This window comes from Ovis aries, chromosome 2 (assembly GCF_016772045.2).
Source record: "Ovis aries strain OAR_USU_Benz2616 breed Rambouillet chromosome 2, ARS-UI_Ramb_v3.0, whole genome shotgun sequence".
NCBI lineage: Eukaryota > Metazoa > Chordata > Mammalia > Artiodactyla > Bovidae > Ovis > Ovis aries.
This window is the reverse complement of record NC_056055.1, coordinates 66,806,741-66,830,594: the sequence shown is the minus strand read 5'-3', so window position 1 is coordinate 66,830,594 and position 23,854 is coordinate 66,806,741. Positions and strand designations below refer to the sequence as shown.

General features: G+C 37.8%; 1 protein-coding gene across 2 annotated transcripts in view; it reads left to right on the top strand.

Moving 5' to 3' along the window:
- Positions 1–23,854, top strand: part of CFAP95 (cilia and flagella associated protein 95) — a 106,709-nt gene that overhangs the window by 54,189 nt on the left and 28,666 nt on the right. For both annotated transcript variants that reach the window (XM_042243364.2, XM_042243363.2), the window contains one exon: positions 20,188–20,245. In XM_042243364.2, coding sequence (XP_042099298.1) covers positions 20,188–20,245 — 58 coding nt within the window. The remainder of the gene's footprint in view (positions 1–20,187; positions 20,246–23,854) is intronic.

The following is a 23,854-nucleotide window of genomic DNA, read 5'->3' as shown; positions in this document are numbered from 1 at the left end:
TCCAATTAGACTGTGTGATGAATGGGATGATTCTCTTCTCCACTCTCACCTCCTCACAAACCCACAAACACCTGGCCATATGACCCAGGCCAGGCCAATCAGAATGCACGCTAGTATAGTAATCAGAGTTTTGGGCAAAGTGCCCTCTAGTGTTCCAGGTAACAAGTTATAGAGGGCATCTTGCTGCTAGTGGAGCATGTCTGTGAATGAAACTGAACAGAGGTGTGGGAAAAGAGTTTGATTATATTCTTTTTACCTGTGCTGGTATTTTTCTTTTTTCCCTCTTCATGGAGTTTAAATAATTTATAACTTAAGAGTAACACTACTAATAGCAAATATTTATATGATGTTTATTACGTACCAGGCACCATTTTAAGGGTTTTATATATACCGACTCATTTACTCACTATGAGTTGATTCCGTCATCATCCACATTCTATGAAGGGGAAAAATAAGAGGTATAGAGAAGTTGAGTAACATGTTCAAGCTGGTAAGTAATAATGAGCCAGAATTTGAACTGAGAAGTTCTTACATCAAAGTTCATGGTCTTAGCTACTCTACTAAGCTGCTTCTCTGAATGATAGATCAACTAGGTGATATCTGAATATCACTTTCTTTTGCTAACTCAGAGATGATAATTGCTACATTTAGCCTTGAGCACTAAGCTCTTGAAGGAAGTACTGGTGAAAGTGTGGTCACTAGTCTCCAGAGATGGCTGCCGGCAGTTCCTTCTCTCTCTGTATATGCATGCTCCCATCAAGAGGCAGAGGTTATCTCTCTTGTCTGGCCTTATGACTAGCTTTGATCAGTAGAATGTAGCAAAACTGATGTCCTAAGACTTCTGAGTGCAGACTTTAAAGGGACTGGTAGTTGCTGCTTTCTGATTCTTGGACTCTAGCTGACATGCTGTAAGTAACCAAGACACATGGAAGAGAACAAAGGCACTGTATTTGACAGCTCCAGCTGAGCTTCCCAGACAACAGACAAAACCAGCTGCCAGCCGTGTGAGTGAACTATTCAGTGTAGTCAGATACCTAATGACTTTAGCTCTCACTGACATCACATGGGGCAGAAAAACCACCCAGTGGAGCCCACCATCCCACATAATAATCAGAGATGATAGCACGATTGTTATTTTAAGCCAGGAACATTTAAGCCACAGCAATAGGTAATTGAAAACAACCTTCATGTCTCTAACTACCATGATTATATGGCTACTTCTACCATTATTTGGCCTATAGGTATAGTTTTGTCATAGCTAATCCATAAGGCATGCAAGCAGTTCAAACTTTTGAGACTGATGAGCTAATAAAACAAATGAGTGGTAAAGATTTTTAAAATGTCAATATTGTGTAATTTGTACTTAATCCTGTTTCCTTCCTATGCCCATTAATGATGAGCTTGTATTAATCTTTATAATATTGGAAGTTTATGTAATTGTCATAAATTTATTGTTATTTATAATTACTTAAAGTAAGTCTTCAGTGGGTCCCAGTGGATAGTACAATACTATGCATCTTTGAGCCACAGAGGTGATTTCACAAGAATATGAACTTTCCAGAATTACAGAAATCTTTGCTACTATCCATATTTAATTTGGTCCCATATTTACTGCTCACATAGTTAACTTATTACCCTAACATGTAAGAACAATATATTGCTTTCAAATAGCTTCCAAAAATTATTAGGCCTAAACAAATTTTATTTGTTCCATATATCTGAGTTTATTCTTTCAACATAAACAACAGAAAAATAACTAGTCGTTTCTTGTGTATTAGTAGGAGATACACTTTGCTGAAAGTGATAGAAAACCTAACTAGAAGCAACTTAAATAATTAAGGAATTTGGTCATTTGGCATGAAATATAAGGAAGCTCAAGACTGATGTGGCACCTAAACAATGCCATCAAGGATACAGGGTCTTTTTGTCTTTCTTCTCTACCAGTTTTGCTAATTAGCTTTCATCCTCATAGTCTCAAGATGGTTACTATGTCTCCCAACAGCAATCTGTTCTAGAAAGGAGGATGTTGGAAAATGAAGAGGATCTTCATTTTATATCTATTGGATAAATCATGACATGGCCACCCTTGGCTACAAGAGTCTTCAAAGTAGAGAAAGACAAGGGAAGTTGGAATAGAGGTTGAGCCAATCTATTGGACATGAAACAATAGACTGGTTCAAAATTGGGAAAGGAATACATCAAGCCTGTATATTGTCCCCCTGCTTATTTAACTTATATGCAGAGTACATCATGTGAAATGCTGGGCTGGATGAAGCACAAGCTAGAATGAAGATTGCCAGGAGAATATATCAGTAACCTCAGATATACAGGTGACACCACCCTTATGTCAAAAAGCGAAGAGGATTTGAAGAGCCTCTTGATGAAAGTGAAAGAGGAGAGTGAAAAAGCTGGCTTTAAACTCAAAATTCAAAAAATGAAGATCGTGGCATCTGGTCCCATCATTTCATGGCAATTAGGTGGGGAAACAATAGAAACAGTGACAGACTATATTTTCCTGGGCTCCAAAATCGCTGCAGATGGTGACTACAGCCATGAAATTAAAATACACTTGCCCCTTGGAAGAAATGCTGTGACCAACCTAGACAGCATATTAAAAAGCAGAGACATTACTTTGCTGACCAAGTCTGTATAGTCTATGGATTTTCCCAGTAGTCATGCATGGATGTGAGATTTGGACTATAAAGAAAGCTGAGCACCAAAGAATTGATGCTTTTGAACTGTGGTGTTGGAGAAGACTCTTGAGAGTCCCTTGAACTGCGAGGAGATCCAACCAGTCAGTCCTAAAGGAAATCAACCCTGAATGTTCATCGGAAGGACTGATGCTGAAGCTGAAGCTCCAATACTCTGGCTACCTGATGCGAAGAATTGACTCACTGGTAAAGACCCTGATGCTGGGAAAGATTGAAGGCAGGAGGAGAAAGGGATGGCAGAGATGGAGATGGTTGGATAGCATCACTGACTCAATGGGCATGAGGTTGAGCAAACTTTGGGAGTTGGTGATGGACAGGGAAGCCTGGCATGCTGCAATCCATGGGTTTTCAAAGAGCTGGAAACAACTGAGTGACTGAACTGAACTAAAGCCACTCTATACCCTACAACATGCTAGGGTGAACATAGTGAAACCTGAGTTGAATCATGAAATAGGAGTTGGAATTAGCTAGACCAACAGGAGCACTCATTTCACACGCTAGTAAAGTAACGCTCAAAATTCTCCAAGCCAGGCTTCAGCAATACATGGACCATGAACTTCCAGATGTTCAAGCTGGTTTTAGAAAAGGCAGAGGAACCAGAGATCAAATTGCCAATATCCACTGGATCATCGAAAAAGCAAGAAAGTTTCAGAAAAACATCTATTTCTGCTTTATTGATTATGCCAAAACCTTTGACTGTGTGGATCACAATAAACCGTGGAAAATACTGAAAGAGGTGGGAATACCAGACCACCTGACCTGCCTCTTGAGAAACCTGTATGCAGGTCAGGAAGCGACAGTTAGAAAAGGACATGGAACAACAGACTGGTTCCAAATAGGAAAAGAAGTACGTCAAGGCTGTATATTGTCACCCTGCTTATTTAACTTCTATGCAGAGTACATCATGAGAAATGCTGGGCTGGAGGAAGCACAAGCTGGAATCAAGATTGCCGGGAGAAGTATCAATAACCTCAGATATGCAGATGACACTAAAAGGAAAGTGAAAGAGGAGAGTGAAAAAGTTGGCTTAAAGCTCAACGTTCAGAAAACTAAGATCATGGCATCTGGTCCCATCACTTTATGGGAAATAGATGGAGAAACAGTGGAAACAGTGGCTGACTATTTTGGGGGCTCCAAAATCACTGCACATGGTAATTGCGGCCATGAAATTAAAAGACACTCCTTGGAAGGAGAGTTATGACCAACCTAGACAGCATATTAAAAAGCAGAGGTATTACTTTGTCCACAAAGGTCCCTCTGGTCAAAGCTATGGTTTTTCCAGTAGTCATGTATGGATGTGAGAGTTGGACTGTGAAGAAAGCTGAGCACCGAAGAATTGATGCTTTTGAACTGTGGTGTTGGAGAAGACTCTTGAGAGTCCCTTGGACAGCAAGAAGATCCAACCAGTCCATCCTAAAGGAGATCGGTCCGGGGTGTTCATTGGAAGGACTGATGTTGAAGCTGAAACTCCAATACTTTGGCCATGATACTGTAACTCCAATACTTTGATGCAAAGAGCTGACTCATTTGAAAAGACCCTGATGCTGGGAAAGATTGGGGTCAGGAGGAGAAGGGGACGACAGAAGATGAGGTGGTTGGATGGCATCACCTACTCAATGGACATGAGTTTGGGTAGACTCTGGCAGTTGGTGATGGACAAGGAGGACTGGTGTGCTGCAGTTCATGGGGTCGCAGAGTTGGATACAACTGAGCGACTGAACTGAACTGAGATCAACAGGAGAGAAGGGCAGCGCAGGCAGAGAATATTGGCCATACAGAAATGGGACCTATGATGATCATGCCTGGCTCAGAGTACACATTTGCCCTGGTGATAGCCAAAGTTGGAGAGAGATGCTGGGGACAAAGCAAGGCCTGAAAGCTATGTTAAGGAATATGGTCTTTATCATGCAGGCAGGAATGAAAAGTTTTCACCTGAGGGGTAGGAAAGATCAGATTTGCGTTCAGAAAGCAGAAAACAGATTGGTAGGTACCTGAGACTACAGTCAAAAGACTGCTGAACTCATCAAGGCAAGACACAATAAAGGCTTGAGCTTTTCCAGTAGTCATGGAGGGAAAGAAGGGCTCAGATTTTAGACATCTTAAAAGAGAGTAATAAACATTTACTTGATGATTGGTTAGTTATGAAGGTAGAGAAGATTCAAAGTTGAATACCAGGCTTCTGGCTTAGGCAGCAAGGGCTTAATGGGGCCATTCATTGAGGCAGTGACGATGGGAGGAAAAGTAAATGTTAGATAGCAAGTGGATATTTGAGACTGGAGGATGAGAAGAGTCAGTGACCCAGACCCTGTTGCTAATACAAATATCTTAACTGGTTCCTCTGCTTCCAGTCTTGTCCCTTTCAGTTTGTTCTCCATTAAGCAGCTTGAATAATACAATTAAAATGAAAAGTAAATCATGTTCTTCTGTTTACTTAGTATCATTACAGTATTTTTTTTCGTTTAGTGTTAATGAGCACATACTCTGGCACTGAGCTAAGGGCTTTCATACCTTATTTCATTTAATCCTCATTCTTTGAGATGGATGTTGCTACTATCTCCATTACAAAGGGGCTCAGAGAAGTAAAGTAACTTTCCAGGATTTCCTCTGGTCCTTACTTAATAAGCACCAGGGCTGGGTTTTAACTTCGTGTCTGGTCTATCTGACTGCAGGGTCTGTTCTTAACCCTTCTAGTACATTGTCTTTCATGCTTAAATGGATAAGAGCACTCCATATCCTTCAAAGTATGCATGATCCTCTATCATTTTCCTCCTCACATCATTACAAGGCCATTTGGATAGACATTTTATTAATTGTATAGATGAATAAATCAAAGCACAGAGGTAATAAAGGACTCCAATTCCTCATTAATTAATCCATCCATTCTATAAATACATATGGGTCAGATACTAATAAAGGAAATTAAGATGCAGAAGGCTTAAGTTACTTGCCGAAAGTCCCATGACCACTTGCTTGTAAAAAGCAGAGATTAGAATTTTGGGGTTCAGTTCTGTGTTCCTCATGAGAGGGGAATACTGCTTCTAAGCTGCTATGGAACTAAACCACGGCTTGGGTCGGATCAGGAGTAAAAGCAGATTCAAATTATCCTCCACTTTCTCTTTCTTCCCCACCTCTTGCTCACTAGCTTTTTCAAGGTTGGTTTCTGAAAATAGTCTTGGCATTCAGCAGTTGTGGAAGAACTATCAGATTTGTCTTCACAGCTTCCTCAGTAAATAGGAGGAGGAAATGACAGGGATATCCATTTTAGCTTGATAGGAGATTTTTAAAATGATGGTTGCTTGTTGAGGGTGAGACAGATTTCCCAGAGCGGCTATAAGATCTCCCCTCCCTTGTATCACAGAATGTCAAGTAGAATTCAAGGCCCTCTGTGGCTATTCTCGTTCTAAAAATGGATGCTGCTTCTACTGCTGTCAGTGATTGGATTGATTCCAAATTAATTCATTAATTGAGTTGGTAACTTAGATTCAGGTTCTTAGGTGGGACCATCTGATTAGTTGAATAGATGTCACATGTCACTTTTCTGGCTGTTGGGAAGTGGGGTGAGAAAAAATCTGTCCCTCTTCTTGACAAAAAAGAAAAGAAGTAGTTAACCTTTAAAATTTTTCCAGATTTAAGAAGCTGTGATTCCATGGTACATCATCTTATCCTAGATTTTGGTGCATCGTCTTATAGAGTCATACATGTTATCACTGATGTTACTGGGTGTTGGTATTTTAAATAATACACGGCTTTAATGATAACTGCCATAACAGACTCCTTTTCCTTTCTCATCTTGCAAAACACTCTTAGCTGTTCTCTACGTTTCAACTGTTAAAGGTTGAAGAGGGCATGAGTGGCAAACTGTGGGTGGTGCTGGATTAAAGCCAGCTGGTGAACTTCCGAGTGTCCTTTCAGCATGGCATGTCTTGGTGAATTTACCAGCATCTGGTCTTCAGTTTTACATTTCCAGAAAGACAATTTTATCTAGGCTTCAGAATTTATCTGACTCATGGAAATTGAGTTGTACGCAATAAACTTACAAGAAAAGCCAGAATTCTAATTAGTTAATTTATAATGGGAAATAAAATCTTCAAGCATACCAGTCATGTCAGCCTAATAAAAGCATTCTCTCTCATTAAAAAAAAAAAACTGTATAAAAAGCCAAACTCTAATCAGAAGGTTGCCAATCTGTTTGGAATCAGAGTGAAGGGGATTAGCTATATGATTGCAGTGATCAGTGGCCTCAGGCTTTGAATGCCTGACTGTAATAGGACTCTTTTGGCTGTATGTAAGAGAAGGCACAATTAAAATTACCTTGGGCCCAAAAGGGAGTTCATTGAAAACAGCACTCAAGTACCTCATGGAACTCTGGGAAAGTGCACTGAAGAGTTGAGCTTCAGAGACTGCTGAAATTAGGACTAGAAAACCTCCAGGATTCTCTTCCTGTCGGCTTCATTTGCTCCCTCTTAGGACAGGGACATTATAGCCCATGATTCTCATCACAGGAGAGTGACCCTTTCCCATTAGTGTTTCTTAAGATATTTCAGGGGAAAGCTCTGACAGACATGGGCTGGAGGCTGATGTTTGGCCCTCTCGGCTATGGATGGTGATGGAGTGGTAGAGGAGGCATAGCATAGGCTTGCTCCTGTGACTCCAGACGTGAATTAAAGTCAAAGTTGTCTGCCATAAGTTGGACTGGAGCCCTGACATTGATATGTTCCAGCTCTGTTCTATTCATGAGCCAGAATACCCCTTCCCCAGGATATGCCAAGAACCAATGCTTCCTTTATCTCTCTCACCTTTTGCTTTCCTGAGTTTCTCTGAAGGCCATTTCTCTTCTATGGACTTTTTCTTTCCTTCCTTATATTCTTTATTTGGGTACAGCTTTAAGCTGATATCTGAGAGGAAGATTCATGTTGGTCTTTCATATTTTTATCCTCAAACAATAATTTGATTAAATACATCACTTAAAGATTGTTACTCTCTTCTTCAGATTTATAGAAAAGAAAAGGAGAATCACTAAGAGTCTATAAGTAGCCATAACTGACTGAAACTCATTATTCAGTACTGTAAAAGTTTCCATGTTGTCTAGCTATATCATTGCCTTTTCAGTTAATCTTCTACCTCTGTTTACTTTGAATTCTCATTGAATTGAATTCTCTATATTTCTTTATGTTTTAATTTATTTTATTGCTTTATTCATTTAGTAAATACTTTCCAGTGTCTACCTTGTATCAGACTCTATGCCTGGAGGTGATAAAAAAGGGAAAAGGGCCTGATCTTCATGACCCAGATAACCACAATGGGGTGATTACTCACCTAGAGCCAGACATCCTGGAATACGAAGTCAAATGGACCTTAGAAAGCATCACTATAAACAAAGCTAGTCCAGTTGAGCTATTTCAAATCCTAAAATATGATGCTGTGAAAGTGCTGCACTCAAAATGCTAGCAAATTTGGAAAACTCAGCAGTGGCCATGGGACTGGAAAAGGTCAGTTTTCATTCCAATCCCAAAGAATGTTCAAACTACCGCACAATTGCACTCATCTCACATGTTAGCAAGGTAATACTCAAAATTCTCCAAGCGAGGCTTTAGCAATACATGAACCATGAACTTCCAGATGTTCAAGCTGGTTTTAGAAAAGGCAGAGGAACCAGAGATCAAATTGCCAATATCCACTGGATCATCAAAAGAGCAAGAGAGTTCCAGAAAAACATCTACTTTGCTTTATTGACTACACTACAGCCTTTGAGTGTATAGATCACAACAAACTGTGGACAATTCTTCAAGAGATAGGAATACCAGACTGCCTAACTTGCCTCTTGAGAAATCTGTATGCAGGTCAAAAAGCAACAGTTAGAACTGGACATGGAACAACAGACTGGTTCCAAATCACAAAAGGCGTATGTCAAGGCTGTACATTGTCATGCTGCTTATTTAACTACTATGCAGAGTACATCATGAGAAATGCTGGGCTGGAGGAAGCATAAGCTGGAATCAAGATTGCTAGGAGAAATATCAGTAACCTCGGATATGCAGATGACACCACCCTTATGGCAGAAAGTGAAGAAGAACTAAAGAGCCTCTTGATGAAAGTGAAAGAGGAGAGTGAAAAAGTTGGCTTAAAGCTCAACATTCAGGAAACTAAGATTATGGTATCCGGTCCATCACTTCATGGCAAATAGATGGGGAAACAATGGAAACAGTGATTGACTTTGTTTTCTTGGGCTCCAAAATCACTGCAGACGGTGATTGCAGCCATGAAATTAAAAGACACTTGCTCCTTGGAATAAAAGCTATGACCAACCCAGACAGCATATTAAAAAGCAGACACATTACTTTGCCAAAAAAGGTCTGTCTAGTCAAAGCTATGGTTTTTCTAGTAGTCATGTATGGATGTAAGAGTTGGACTATAAAGAAAGCTGAGCACCAAAGCACTGATGCTTTTGAACTGTGGTGTTGGAGAAGACTCTTGAGAGTCCTTTGGACTGCAAGGAGATCCAACCAGTCCACCTTAAAGGAAATCAGTCTTGAATATTCATTGGATGGACTGATGCTTAAGCTGAAGCTCCACTACTTTGGCCACCTGATGTGAAGAACTGACTCACTGGAAAAAACCCTGATGCTGGGAAAGATTGAAGGCAGGAGGAGAAGGGGACAACAGAGGATGAGATGGTTGAATGGCATCACTGACCCAATGGACATGAGTTTGAGCAGACCCCGGGAGTTGGTGATTGACAAGGAAGCCTGGAGTGCTACAGTCCATGGGGTCACAAAGAGTTGGACACAATTGAGCAACTGAACTGAACTGAAAAGGGCCTGAACTCGGGGGATGGGTTTCTGCCTGCTTTAAGTGAGTTGAAAAATGCCCAGTGCTAGCTTTCAAGGTCGACCTGCCCAAAGCAAACTTTGAATGATAATCATATTTGAGTCGTAACATCAGGTGAGAATAAAACAGGAGAATAAGTTTATTCATAGTCATCTATTCACACTTAAATTTTTTAAGATGGAATATTTCCAAATAAAATACTTTCAAACACTCATCAACTCATTATCTGGTTACAATGTAAGTTAATATTTTTAATCACATATGCTTTATAATTGTTTTTGAAAAATGACTTATCTAGTTATCCAATATATCACCCTGTCAATGGACCCATTGGATAGTTTCCAAATTTTTATTATTGCAAATAAGTCTTCACTGAATATGTTTACATGTACATATGTCTCCTTCAATATATATGCAAGGGTTTCTTTATACTCAGAATTCCTGAGTATTAAGAGGTGTGCATCTTCAATTTTGTAAAAATATTGCCACCAATAGTGTATGAATCTTTCATTCTTTCATATTTTTATCAACATTTAGAAAAATTTTAGTTTTTACCAATCTAATGGATATAACATGGTATATCATTGTAGTTTTACTTTGCATTTCACTAATCACTAAATTTGTCTGAATTTTAAGCTTTAATTAATTTTAAAATTTTATTAGTCATTCTGATTTTTCTACTATGAATTGACTGGTTATTTAAAAACCCCATTTTTATGAGATGTTGTCTTTTATTGATTTGTAAGAATTTTAAAAATCTGGGCTAATCTTGCTTTAGTTAATTTTATATTATAATAACTCCTTCTAGTCTTATAACTCTGTTTATACTGTCTTTTGAGCAATAGAATTTTTAAATTAAAATTTAATCAAGACCTATATATAAAATATCAGACATTAAACCTTTTAGAAATTATATATATACACATACACATATGTAACATATGTTGAGTCATCCATTATAAATAAAGCAGTTCTTTTATGTCCTTTTGATTCTTTTATACATTTTCTTCATAAATGTCAATCTTCCATTGTATTCCTATAGTAAGCTCAGAGATTTTATTGCAGTTGTAAGTGGGATTTTACCACTTTTACCACACTTACTAATTTCTTGTTATTGGTGTATGGCTATTATATTTCTGTGTATTGATCTCATATCTAACAACCTCCCTGAAAGTTGCCTGTTTTTATGATTTGTAGATTCTTTTGGGTAGTCTAACATACAACCTTATCATCTGTTGGAAAATGAGAATACTGTTCTTCCATTCACATTAGTATATTTGTGCTTCTTTTTCTTGTTTTACTGTATCTGCCAGAATCTTTAGTACTTCATTGAATAGAAATGTTGATGGAGAACTTCTGTGACCATTTGGGAAAATATTTCTTGGGAGGATTTTCATCAGTTTAGTTTTGATTTTCACTTATTGTTTTCTTCTCATAGTAATGTTGCCTTTTGTTGTTTAAGTATGTTGAGTTTTCTTGGAATAGTAGCAACCATGTAATTGTACAAAGAGGGAGTGAAAGTTGGGCAGTTTCCTCAATATCTTGGTTCAGGAGTGCCCTCTTCTGTTGAATCAGTGAAATTAGCTTTATTTCGTTAATGGCATCTTTTATGAAAGAATGGTGGTTCTAGGACGCTTAACTTGTGGGCTTAATTTCTTATTTTTCTTTACCTTGTTAGTTTACTAGAGGCAGTGCCTTCCCAAGACTGTTATTGTGGTCTTTCATACTTTCCAAGTCTTTTTCTTGGAAAGAGTGAGTGAAGTCGCTCAGTTGTGTCCGACTCTTTGAGACCCCATGGACTGTAGCCCACCAGGTTCCTCCGTCCATGGGATTCTCCAGGCAAGAATACTGGAGTGGGTTGCCATTTCCTTCTCCAGGGGATCTTCCCAACCCAGGGATCGAACCCAGGTCTCCCGCATTGCGGGCGGGACGCTTTAACCTCTGAGCCACCAGGAAAGCCCAGCTTTCTTGGAAAGCCGTTGTTCAAATTCTCTAGTCTCAGGCTTGTTTTCAGCATTTTCCCAACTTGTTTTCAGTATTTCTCTTTCTCCTCTTCCATGTAATCCTTGCATGATTTTGCTCCTAAAGGGCTCTGGATCTGGTTCTGCTGATTCTGGATTGTTTTCCCACCTATGTGTAAACAGAAGTTTGTAGTCTTTTCTAGCCTCTGTTACACTCTATGCATCAACACTTACATGATTTTGTTTGCTGTTAATCTATATGGTATTGGAAGCTGTATGTAGATTTAGGTTTAAGAAACCCAAGTTCTAGGCATGTGGTACATTCTTCCTCTATAACTGTGAATTAGTCATTTTATCCTAGTGATTCTGTCATTTTTTGTCTTACATATTCTGTGTGTTGTTATGTTTATTGATTTGGGATTATTATGTCTTCTTTAGTGACTTATTCCTTTAATCAGAAGGTAATGATCTTTATAATTAATAATTTTGATTCAATATCAATTACATATGATATTAATAAGAACACTTGCTTTTGGTTAATATTTGCTGGATATATATTTTTATATCCTTTTATTTTCAAGCATTTTTTGGAAAATAATTTTATTTTAGGTGTAAAAAGCATAGAGTTGGGAGGAGATCAACCAAGATGTAGAGTAGGAGGACATGGAACTCTCCTCCCCCCATGAACACATTAAAAAATACATCTACACATAGAAAAATTCTCACTGTAAGCTAGCTGGAAACTGGCAGAAAGACCTCTGTACAACCAAGACTATAACAAAAATCCACATGTAATCAAGTAGAGAGGAAAGAAAAGCAGTCAGCCTGGCATCTGTGCCCCTGGGAGGGGACCCAGAAGAAAAGATTGCATGAGTGGAGACATGTCCCAGAGACTGAATGGTTCAAGTCACACATTGGGTACCCCAGTCCTAGGGCTCAGAAAAGGAGAGATGAGCCCCCTTGGCTGGCTGGAGGACCGCTGAGACTAATAGAAGGGTTATGTGAAGCCTGGATTCTGAGGCAGATCGGAGGTCAACTGACAGCCCAGAACAGTACTGTGACCGTGGCTAGTCTACCACAGCTCATGCCCCAATATATGCCAAGAGTCTGGAACAAGACAAGGATGCCCAGTCTCACCACTTCTATTTACACGGTATTGGAAGTCCTTCAAAAACTCAGCTCTAGTGGTTGCTGAGTTTCCTGCAAACACTTTGGCATGTGCCCCAGCCTGAGCTGAGCAAATGCTCTAGCCTCACTTACTTCACATCACAGAGATCTAGGACTGCCAAGACCAGGGAAAAAGCTTGGCCATGGGATACAAAAGTGACTTGGTTCTCAGTGGAGGCACAGTGGCCGTTGTTAATGCTTACTCAAGCAATGCCTCAGAGATAGCCCAGAACAGTACTGTGACCGTGGCTAGTCTACCACAGCTCATGCCCCAATATATGCCGAGTCTGGAACAAGACAAGGATGCCCAGTCTTGCCACTTCTATTTACATGGTATTGGAAGTCCTAGCCACAGTAGTCACATAAGAAAAGGGAATAAAAGGCATCCAAGGTGGAAGGGAAGAAGTCAAATTGTTACTATTGGCAGATGACATGATACTGTGTATCCAGTGAACCAGTGAAGTTGCTCAGTCATGTCCAACTCTTTGCGATCCCATGGACTGTAGCCTACCAGGCTCCTCCATGCACAGGATTTTCCAGGCAAGGGTACTGGAGTGGGCTGCCATTTCCTTCTCCGGGGCATCTTCCCAACCCAGTGATCGAATCCATGTATCCTGCATTGCAGGCAGATGCTTTACCATCTGAGCTAATGGGGAAGCCCTGATACTGTGTATATAAAACCCTAAAATCTCTAACAAAAAAACCAATAGAACTAATAAATAAATTCAGTAAAGTTGTAAGATACAAAATTAATATACAGAAATTTGTATATTATTAATCACTAATAGTGAGCTTTCAGAAAGAGAAAGCAAAAAAGGGGGGCACTCATTTAAAATTGAATAAAAAATTATAAAATACCTAGGAATGAACTTAACCAAGGAGGTGAAATACCTATACTCTGAAAACTATAAAACATTGATTTATATTTTTATAAATTTAAATTGAAGATGATATTTAAAATACATAAAGGAAATTAGAGATGATATTTTAAAATGGAAAGATATCCCATGTTCATGGATTAGAAAATTAATATTGTTAAAATGGCCATACTATCCAAAGCAAGCAATTAATGCAATCCCTGTTAAAATACTCATGACAGTTTTCATGGAACTAGAACAAATAGTCCTAAAATTTATATGGAACCACAAAAGACTAATGTGTGTTAATGTGTGGCAAAAATTGCCAATATGATCTTCAGAAAAAATAACAAGGCTGAAGGTATCATTCTTGCTGACTTCAGAATCTACTAAAATGCCACAGTAATCAAAAGAGCATGGTACTGGCATAAAACCAGATACATAGATTAGTGAGACAAACTAGAGAGTCTAGAAATAAACCCATGCATCTATCATCCAATAATCTATGACAAAGTAGGCAAGAATATACAGTGGAGAAAAGACACTCCCTTCAATAAGTAGTGCTGGACATAAAAATTGGACAGCTCCATGTAAAAGAATGAAATTAAAACATTCTCAAACACCATATTCAGAAAATAAATTATATGGATTAAAGACCTGAATGTAAGACCAGATACCATAAGACTCCTAGAGGAAAACATAAGCAGAACAGTCTTTGACATAAATCATAGCAGTGCTTTTTGGAGTCTGTCTCCTAAAGCAAAATAAATAAAAGCAAAAATAAACAAATAGGATAACAAATAAAACTTGAAGGCTTTTGCATGTTGAATGAAACCATTGACAAAATGAAAAGATAACTTATTGAATAGGAGAAAATATTTTCAAATGCTGTGATCAACAGGGGGTTAATATCCAAAACATATAAATAGCTCATACAACTCAATATCAAAAAACAAACAACCCAATTAAAAAATGGGCAAAAGACCTGAATAGACATTTTTCTGAGGAAGACACACAGATGGCTAAGAGGCACATGAAAAGTTGCTCAGCATTGTTAATTATCTGAGAAATGCAAATCTAAGTTTCTGTGGTCCACTGGAGAAGGGAATGGCAAACCACTTCAGTATTCTTGCCTTGAGAACCCCATGAACAGTATGAAAAGGCAAAAGGATAGGATACTGAAAGATGAACTTCCCAGGTTGGTAGGTGCCCAATATGCTACTGGAGATCGGTGGAGAAATAACTCCAGAAAGAATGAAGGGATGGAGCCAAAGCAAAAACAATACACAGTTGTGAATGGGACTGGTGATGGAAGCAGGGTTCGATGCTGTAAAGAGCAATATTGCATAGGAACCTGGAATGTTAGGTCCATGAATCAAGGCAAATTGGAAGTGGTCAAACAAGAGATGGCAAGAGTGAACATTGACATTCTAGGAATCAGTGAACTAAGATGGACTGGAATGGGTGAATTTAACTCAGATGACCATTATATCTACTACTGCGGGCAGGAATCCCTCAGAAGAAATGAAGTAGCCATTATGGTCAACAAAAGAGGCCAAAATGCAGTAGTTGGATGCAATCTCAAAAATGACAAAATGACCTCTGTTCGTCTCCAAGGCAAACCACTCAGTATCACAGTAATCCAAGTCTATGCCTCAACCAGTAACGCTGAAGAAGCTGAAGTTGAACGGTTCTATGAAGACCTACAAGACCTTTTAGAATTAACACCCAAAAAAGATGTCCTTTTCATTATAAGGGACTGGAATGCAAAAGTAGGAAGTCAAGAAACACCTGGAGTCATAGGCAAATTTGGCCTTGGAGTACAGAATGAAGCAGGGCAGAGGCTAATAGAGTTCTGCTAAGAGAACGCACTGGTCATAGCAAACACCCTCTTCCAACAACACAAGAGAAGACTCTACACATGGACATCACCAGATGGTCAACACTGAAATCAGATTGATTATATTCTTTGTAGCCAAAGATGGAGAAGCTCTATACAGTCAGCAAGAACAAGACCAGGAGCTGACTGTGGCTCAGATCATGAACTCCTTATTGCCAAATTCAGACTGAAATTGAAGAAAGTGGAGAAAAGCACTAGACCAATTCAGGTATGACCTAAAGCAAATCCTTATGACTATACAATGGAAGTGAGAAATAGATTTAAGGAACTAGATCTGATAGACAGAGTGTCTGATGAACTGTGGATGGAGGTATGTGACATTGTACAGGAGACAGGTCAAGACCATCCCCATGGAAAAGAAATGCAAAAAAGCAAAATGGCTGTCTGAGGAGGGCTTACAAATATCTGTGAAAAGAAAGGAAGTGAAAAGCAAAGGAGAAAAGGAAAAATATACCCATTTGAATGCAGAGTTCCAAAGAATAGCAAGGAGAGATAAGAAATCCTTCCTCAGTGATCAATGCAAAGAAATAGAGAAAAACAATAGAATGGGAAAGTCTAGAGATCTCTTCAAGAGAATTAGAGATACCAAGGGAATGAAATGTCACGCAAATGAAATATCATGCAAAGATGGGCTCAATAAAGGACAGAAAAGGTATGGACCTAACAGAAGCAGAAGATATTAAGAAGAGGTGGCAAGAATACACAGAAGAGCTGTCCAAAAAAGATCTTCATGACTCAGATAATCATGATGGTGTGATCACTCACCTCAAGCCAGACATCTTGGAATGTGAAGTCAATAGGCCTGAGAAAGCATCACTACGAACAAAGCTAGTGGAGGTGATGGAATTCCAGTTGAGCTATTTCAAATCCTGGTAGATGATGCTGTGGAAGTGCTGCACTCAAAATGCCAGCAAATTTGGAAAACTCAGCAGTGGCCACAGGATGGGAAAAGGTCAGTTTTCATTCCAATCCCAAAGAAAGGCAATGCCAAAGAATGCTCAAACTACTACACAATCGCACTCATCTCACACGCTAGTAAAGTAATGCTCAAAATTCTCCAAGCCAGGCTTCAGCAATACATGAACCGTGAACTTCCAGAATATCAAGCTGGTTTTAGAAAAGGCAGAGGAACCAGACATCAAATAGCCAACATCTGCTGGATCATGGAAAAAGCAAGAGAATTCCAGAAAAATATCTGTTTCTGCTTTATTGACTATGCCAAAGCCTTTGACTGTGTGGATCACAATAAACTGTGGAAAATTCTGAGAGAGATGGGAATACCAGACCACCTGACCTGCCTCTAGAGAAACCTGTATGCAGGTCAGGAAGCAACAGTTAGAACTGGACGTGGAACAACAGACTGGTTTGAAATAGGAAAAGGAGTACGTCAAGGCTGTATATTGTCACCCTGCTTATTTAACTTCTATGCAGAGTACATCATGAGAAATGCTGGGCTGGAGGAAGCATAAGCTGGAATCAAGATAGCCAGGAGAAATATCAATAACCTCAGATATGCAGATGACACCACCCTTACGGCACGAAGTGAAGAGGAACTAAAGAGCCTCTTGATGCAAGTGAAAGAGGAGAGTGAAAAAGTGGCTTAAAGCTCAACATTCAGAAAACTAAGATTATGGCATCTGGTCCCATCACTTCATGGGAAGTAGATGGAGAAACAGTGGAAACAGTGGCTATTTTGGGGGACTCCAAAATCACTGCAGATGGTGATTGCAGCCATGAAATTAAAAGACGCTTACTCCTTGGAAGGAAAGTTATGACCAACCTAGACAGCATATTAAAAAGCAGAGACATTACTTTGCCAACAAAGGTCCGTCTAGTCAAGGCAATGGTTTTTCCAGTAATCATGTTTGGTTGTGAAATTTGGACTATAAGAAAGCTGAGAACTGAAGAACTGATGCTTTTGAGCTGTGGTGTTGGAGAAGACTCTTGAGAGTCCCTTGGACTGCAAGGAGATCCAACCAGTCCATCCTAAAGGAGATCAGTCCTGGGTGTTCTTTGAAAGGACTGATGCTGAAGCTGAAACTCCAATACTTTGACCACGTGATGTGAAGAGCTGACTCATTTGAAAAGACCCTGATGCTGGGAAAGATTGAGGACAGGAGGAGAAGGGGACGACAGAGGATGAGACGGTTGGACGGCATCACCGACTCGAGGGACATGGTTTTGGGTAGACTCCGGGAATTGGTGATATGCAGGGAGGTCTGTTGTGCTGCAGTTCATGGGGTTGCAAAGAGTCGGACATGAGTGAGTGACTGAACTGAACTGAACTGACTGAATCAAAACAAAAATGAGATATCACCTTACACCTATCAGAACAGGTATCATTAAAAAATAACACAAAAAACAAACGTGGGTGAGAATGTGGGAAAAATGGAACCCCTGCACACTCTTGGGAATGTAAATTGGTACAGACTCTGTGGAAAACAGTATGAAGTTTTCTCAAAAAATCAGAAATAAAACTACCTTATGATCCAGCAATTACACTCATGAGTTTATTTCCAGAAAAAAACAGGAACCTTAATTTGAAAAGATACATATACTGTAAAGTTCAGAGCAGCACTGTTTACACTTGCTAGGATATGGAAGCAACCAAAATGTCTGTCAACACATGAATAAAGATATGGTATATATATACAATGGTATGTTTTACTCAGCCATAAAAAGAATGTCATCCTGCCATTTGCAGCATCATGGGTGGACCTAGAGAATATTAGGCTTAGTGAGAAAAGTCAGAAAAAGACATACTGTATGTTATCACTTATATGTGTAATGTAAAAAAAAACAAATGTATATAGCAAAGCAGAAACAGACCCATAGAAAACAAGCTAGTGGGTTACCAATGGGGAGAAGGAAAAGAGGAGGAGGAAGATAGGAGTATGATATATAAAACCTCTATGTATAAAATAAACAAGCAACAAGTATAGACTGTACAACACAGGGAATTATAGCCATTATTTTGTTAAAACTGTTAATGAAGTATAATCTATAAGAATACTGAATCACTATTCTGTACCTAAAACTAAGATAATATTATAGATAACTATACTTGAAAACCAAAACCAAAAACAAAAACAAAAAAACACCCCATAGAGTTGGGCTATATAATACAACTTGATTTTCAATTTAAGTCTGAGAAAATATTTTCACTGACGGGTTTAATTCCTTTACTTTCTTTGTGATTACCAAGGTGTTAATTTTTTATGATTTTAATTTGTCTTCTGAGCAGAAAAAATTTTGACATTTTTTTATCTTTTCCTGCTTTCTATTAGACTGTTCTTTAAAAATATTAAAGAATATCCTATTTGTTGGTCTGAAAGTTACACTTCTAATTTTTGTTCTTTTCATTGCCAATACTTATATATTTAGAATCACCTAGAGCAGGGGTCCCCAACATCCAGGATCTAATGCCTGATGGTCTCCAGTGGAGCAGATGTAATAATAATAAAAATGAAATGCACGATAAATGTAATGTGCTTGAATCATCCCCAAACCACGTCCCCCCATTCCCAGTCTAGTAGGTCCCTATTACCAAAAAGGTTGGGGACCACTGACCTAAAGGGCTTGTTAAAGCAAGATTGTGGGGCCTGCTTCTAGAATTTCTAATTCAGTGGACTTGGTGTGACATCCAAGTATTTGCATTTCTTACAAGTCCCCAGATAATGCTAATGTTGTGCCTCTGGAAATCACATCTTGAAAGTCTGACAGTAATTAGTTGGTGGTTACCACCAGATAAATATTAGCATCTGTACCCAGTAACCATTCTTAGTTGACATCCTAGTTATTTTTGAATTCTTCTACTTGTTCTCTACCCTTCCATCAGCTCAGTCATATGTTAAAATGTTTAAATGTCCTTTTTCCTGGTATTTTTAGGTTTGCAATTCTCAGATGAATTTCTTTGACCATCTAATCCCATAATATTGCCAGGAGCAGAATCAGGACAGTAATTTCTCATAGGAGAAAAAAATTTTCCCCTATTCTGAGTACCAGATGAGAGAAACTTTCTTGCAAGTTTCCCTAGTCTGATGGCTAGAGTTTCTTTGGTCTCTTTTATATGTAGGTACATTTACAGACTCTTGACTGGAAGCAGTAGTTTAGCTCTGGTGGGATACAGTCTATAGGGTCACAAAGAGTTGGACACTTAGCACGCACACATATGGAGGTACAGCCTTCACAGACTCCTTTGTATAAGTAGCAATTTAGCTCTGTACCTTCTGTGAACCCAAGGTCATGTCTCCTGCCCTTGATAGGCAGTTCAAACTCTAGCTTTGAGTCTTAGGCTGTGTTTGTAGACTTGGGGGAGAAGGATGTATTTCACTCAGCATTTCTATGTATTTCATGGAGTGGAGGTTGGGGAAACTATGTAATCTCAGACTACCTGGTTGTGTATTATTTTTCAGTTGCCATCTAGCAGAGAACATGGGGTATAGGGTCAAAAAGTTTGGAAAGCAGAAAGTGAGTGGAAAAGAGAATCCTTGTCTGGAATGCACCTGAGCTTTGGGACTTGATAGCATATCATTAGTACAGAAGAATAGTAGGTGGTATTGGAAGTAATTGAAGGAAGGTACCTTGCTGGTGATAGTTAACACTATAAATGAGGCCTGGGAATTTAAAAAAATTAAAAATTTTTATTAGGGCTAATCTTCCTTGAAATATTTTTATTTTGTTTAAAGCACATACTACTAAAAAATTAAGATATTTTTCTTTTGAAGTAATGCTTTTCTCAGATATTTACTTATCTTTCTTAGGTGTACATTGACAACATATGCTGAAGAATATGCTCCACCATATGAATATCAGCCACTTGTGAGTATAAGAGAGCTGAAAAGCCATATTCTAATATTTCTGTGCTTAATATGATTCTTTACATCTAGTATAAATAGTCAAGCTTGAGAAGAAGGGACAAATTGTTGAGATTTATGATGTTTTATATTTATCTAGAGATATTAGCTATTTGTGGGAGTTAACGGAATATTTTATGGTTATGATTTATTTTGGGAACAAGTTTATAGATTTCAGGGAGAAAATATTGCAGTGTCTAAAATATATTAGTTACTTCCTTCTTCATCTTTGTTTTATTGTCCTGCTCCATAAATTCAATTTATCTAGAATAAGAATCTACCTTTCTCTTCATTTGTATTATATTAGCATATGAAAATAAGTGGTTTAATTTAGCCCTGGGAAACATGTATGCTGATAAAATATGTCCAGTTTACAACTTCAGTATACTTGTACTTAAAACATTACACAACAAAAGCAAAACAAGGCTCCTTCCTATTAGTCTTGTTCTAGAAGTCCTAACTGGTGCAATAGGTAAGAGACTTAGCTACTGAAAAAGAGGAAAAAAAAATCTTTTTTTTCAGATAGTATGATTTCTTCTCAGGAGAACCAGGATGTTAAAATAATAAGTAATTAGAATCAGTTTAGACCACGTAGTAAGGTGATTGAATATAAAATAAATATGTCAAAGATAATATCTTTCTTTCATATTAGCAATAACTGCTTAGGAAGCAAGCCATAAAAGAAAAAAACATACAAATTGCTATAGCAACACAAATTTTAAGTACTTTTATGAAGAAAATTCTCAGATAAAGATCAATAAAGAAAATGTGGAAGCGCCTCTCCAAAGATGGTAGACAGGCTACTTACCCACCAAGAGTTAAACGTTCCTCCATCTTTTGCACCACGGTTGTCAGGTGACAGATTTGATCAATAGAACATGACAAAAGTAACCCTATGCCAAATCTAGGCTAGCTTTAATAAGACTGCTTCCAATTCCTGGAGCCCTGAGCCCACCGAGGCTAGGAAATCTAGGCTACTCTGCTGAAGGGAAAGGCCATGAGGAGGGATAATGATGAGATTAACTAATGAACAATGAAACCATCTTGGACATCCAGCCTAGTGGGCATAGACTGAAGCTTCAGTTGTCATCTGACTACACACCACAAGAGATTGCAAGAAAATAATAATAAACTGTTATTTGAAGGCATTACGTTTTGGGTGTTTTTTTTTTTTAAATAAATACACACCAAAAGTAACTGAAACAGAAATCTCAAGTACAAGGGAATAACTACTGTTTAGGGGACTGGAAAACTAAATTAATTATAAGTTAAATTTATAAATTTAATATAATTACATTAAAAAATCCCAATGGACTTTGTTTACTATCTGAGAACTCTAAGATTCTGAAAGTTATTTGAGAGTATAAACAGATGAGAATCAAAAGTTTTTTGAAACAGTGGCATAACCATTTATGGAAATAAAAGATTCCTGATACTACTAATGTTATAATATTATTTATTTTTGCTTATTAAAAAATAGAAATTAAGCTGTTAGAAAAGCAATTATGGCTTATGGATTAATATGCTTAATACATAAAGAATTCAGATTTATTGGTGGGAAAACTGTTAAAACCATAGGGAAATGAGCCAAGGGCATATAAAGACAATTCACAAATTAGGAAATAATTATTATTAGTTAACTGACAAATACAGGGCAAATCCCAGTCTACAAATAACAGAATGTGTGAATTAAAACAGTACATTTTTTTGCTAGTAAAATTGGTGATTTTTTATTTTTTTACTTTACAATATTGTGTTGGTTTTGCCATACATCAACATGAATCTGCCACAGGTGTGCACGTGTTCCCAATCCTGAACCCCCCTCCCACCTCCCTCCCCATACCATCTCTCTGGGTCATCCCAGTGCACCAGCTCTAAGCATCCTGTATCCTGCATCGACCCTAGACTGGTGATTCGTTTCTTATATGATATTATACATGTTTCAATGATATTTTTAAAAATAATAATAGTCTGTTGAATGACACTGGGGTGAGATGGCTACTTTTTTTTTCTATTACCAGACATATTGTAAATTGCTTGTCTTTCTGGAAAGGAATTTTGCAATATGAATTGATATACTATTTGATCTAATAATTCTAAGGATTTCCCCAAGAAAAATAATTCAATCCAGGGATAAAGTTTATATCCAATGATATTCATCACTGAATTATTTATTATGGCAAACTTGGAAATTACCTAATGTTTTAGAATTGGGTACAGTACTCTAGGGATTCAGAATGAGTCGCCAAAAAATGTATCACTCCTGCATGAGGATTTTTTTGAGCCAAAGACCCTGTGGGTTAAGATAACCTACTCTCCTCCTTTAACTACCTAGAAGAGTTAAAATTGGGAATTTTTCTCAGGGGAAAAAAAAGTTATTACTGGAGATAAATTTTAGCTAAGTAGCTGCATCTATATTGCAGGGCAAATGTCTAATGGCCAAACATCTGCTCTTATTGTCTTGAAATAAGACAATTCCTATTCTTGGAAGCCCCAGGCCTCTATCCCATTCCTTAGCTCAGGATGACATGTATACCTCATTTTATCTTTCTGTCTTTAAACCTTCTCATGTATGTCAGATTCCTGTATGTATGAAATTAAATTAGACTTTTTCTGGCTAATCTGTCTTATGTCAGTTTAATTCTTAGACTAATCAGAAGAATCTATAAGTGTAAAGGAAAGTTTTGTTTTCCTTTCTGACAGTACTAATTAAATAGGTTGTAATCATATAATGAGATATTTTATGTACTTATATATTCCACACTTTAGAAAGTCCATGGATAGTTCTTAGTGTCTTGATAAATCTTCTTATTTAAGGACAAGAAAAATCATTAAGATACAAAATTGTATGTATATTTTTCCTCCATAATTTTGGAGGGAAAAAGCCTGAAGAAACTGTTAAATGCTAGAAAAGCTGGCTAGTGAATGGTGAAATTCTAGGTGATTTCCTTCATCATTATACTTTTCAGTATTTTTCAGTGTAGCAAGCATGGTGGTTTATAATCAGAACCACAAGGAAACGTGTATTATTTAAAAATGAATTTCAGGCTAATTTCCTTATTTGCATGGGATTTGGCCCCATCTCTAAAAAAAGGAAGTTGCAAGACACATAATTAAAAACTTACAAAATTCAAAGGACTAATTTTCCCATAAGCATAAATATAAAGCATGTGGGATGTATTTTTTGGGTGGATAACTCTTTAGCAGTCAATGTGTTATGTATTTGTGCTTTTAATTTTTTCAGCATTATGTCTAGTATTTCTCATGTTGCTTATTTCCACGTTAACAGCACAGCTTGCAGCATGTGATGGCAGTTGTTTGGCTTTATTTAGAGTTTTGTTCATTTACTTCTAAGTCTCTTGTCAAAGTAATTGACTTTGAGGCATGTTTTCAGTACTGCTTCTAGCACTCCCATTTAATAATGCTTGCATTACATTGTTATAGAATATAAAAACTATTTTAAATTATAATGACAGTGAATGGTTAAGTAATAGCAGAATAGTGACTGAACTCAGAAGATACCATTCACATAAAAAAGTATGATTCATAAAATACTGACAAAATAAAGAGAATA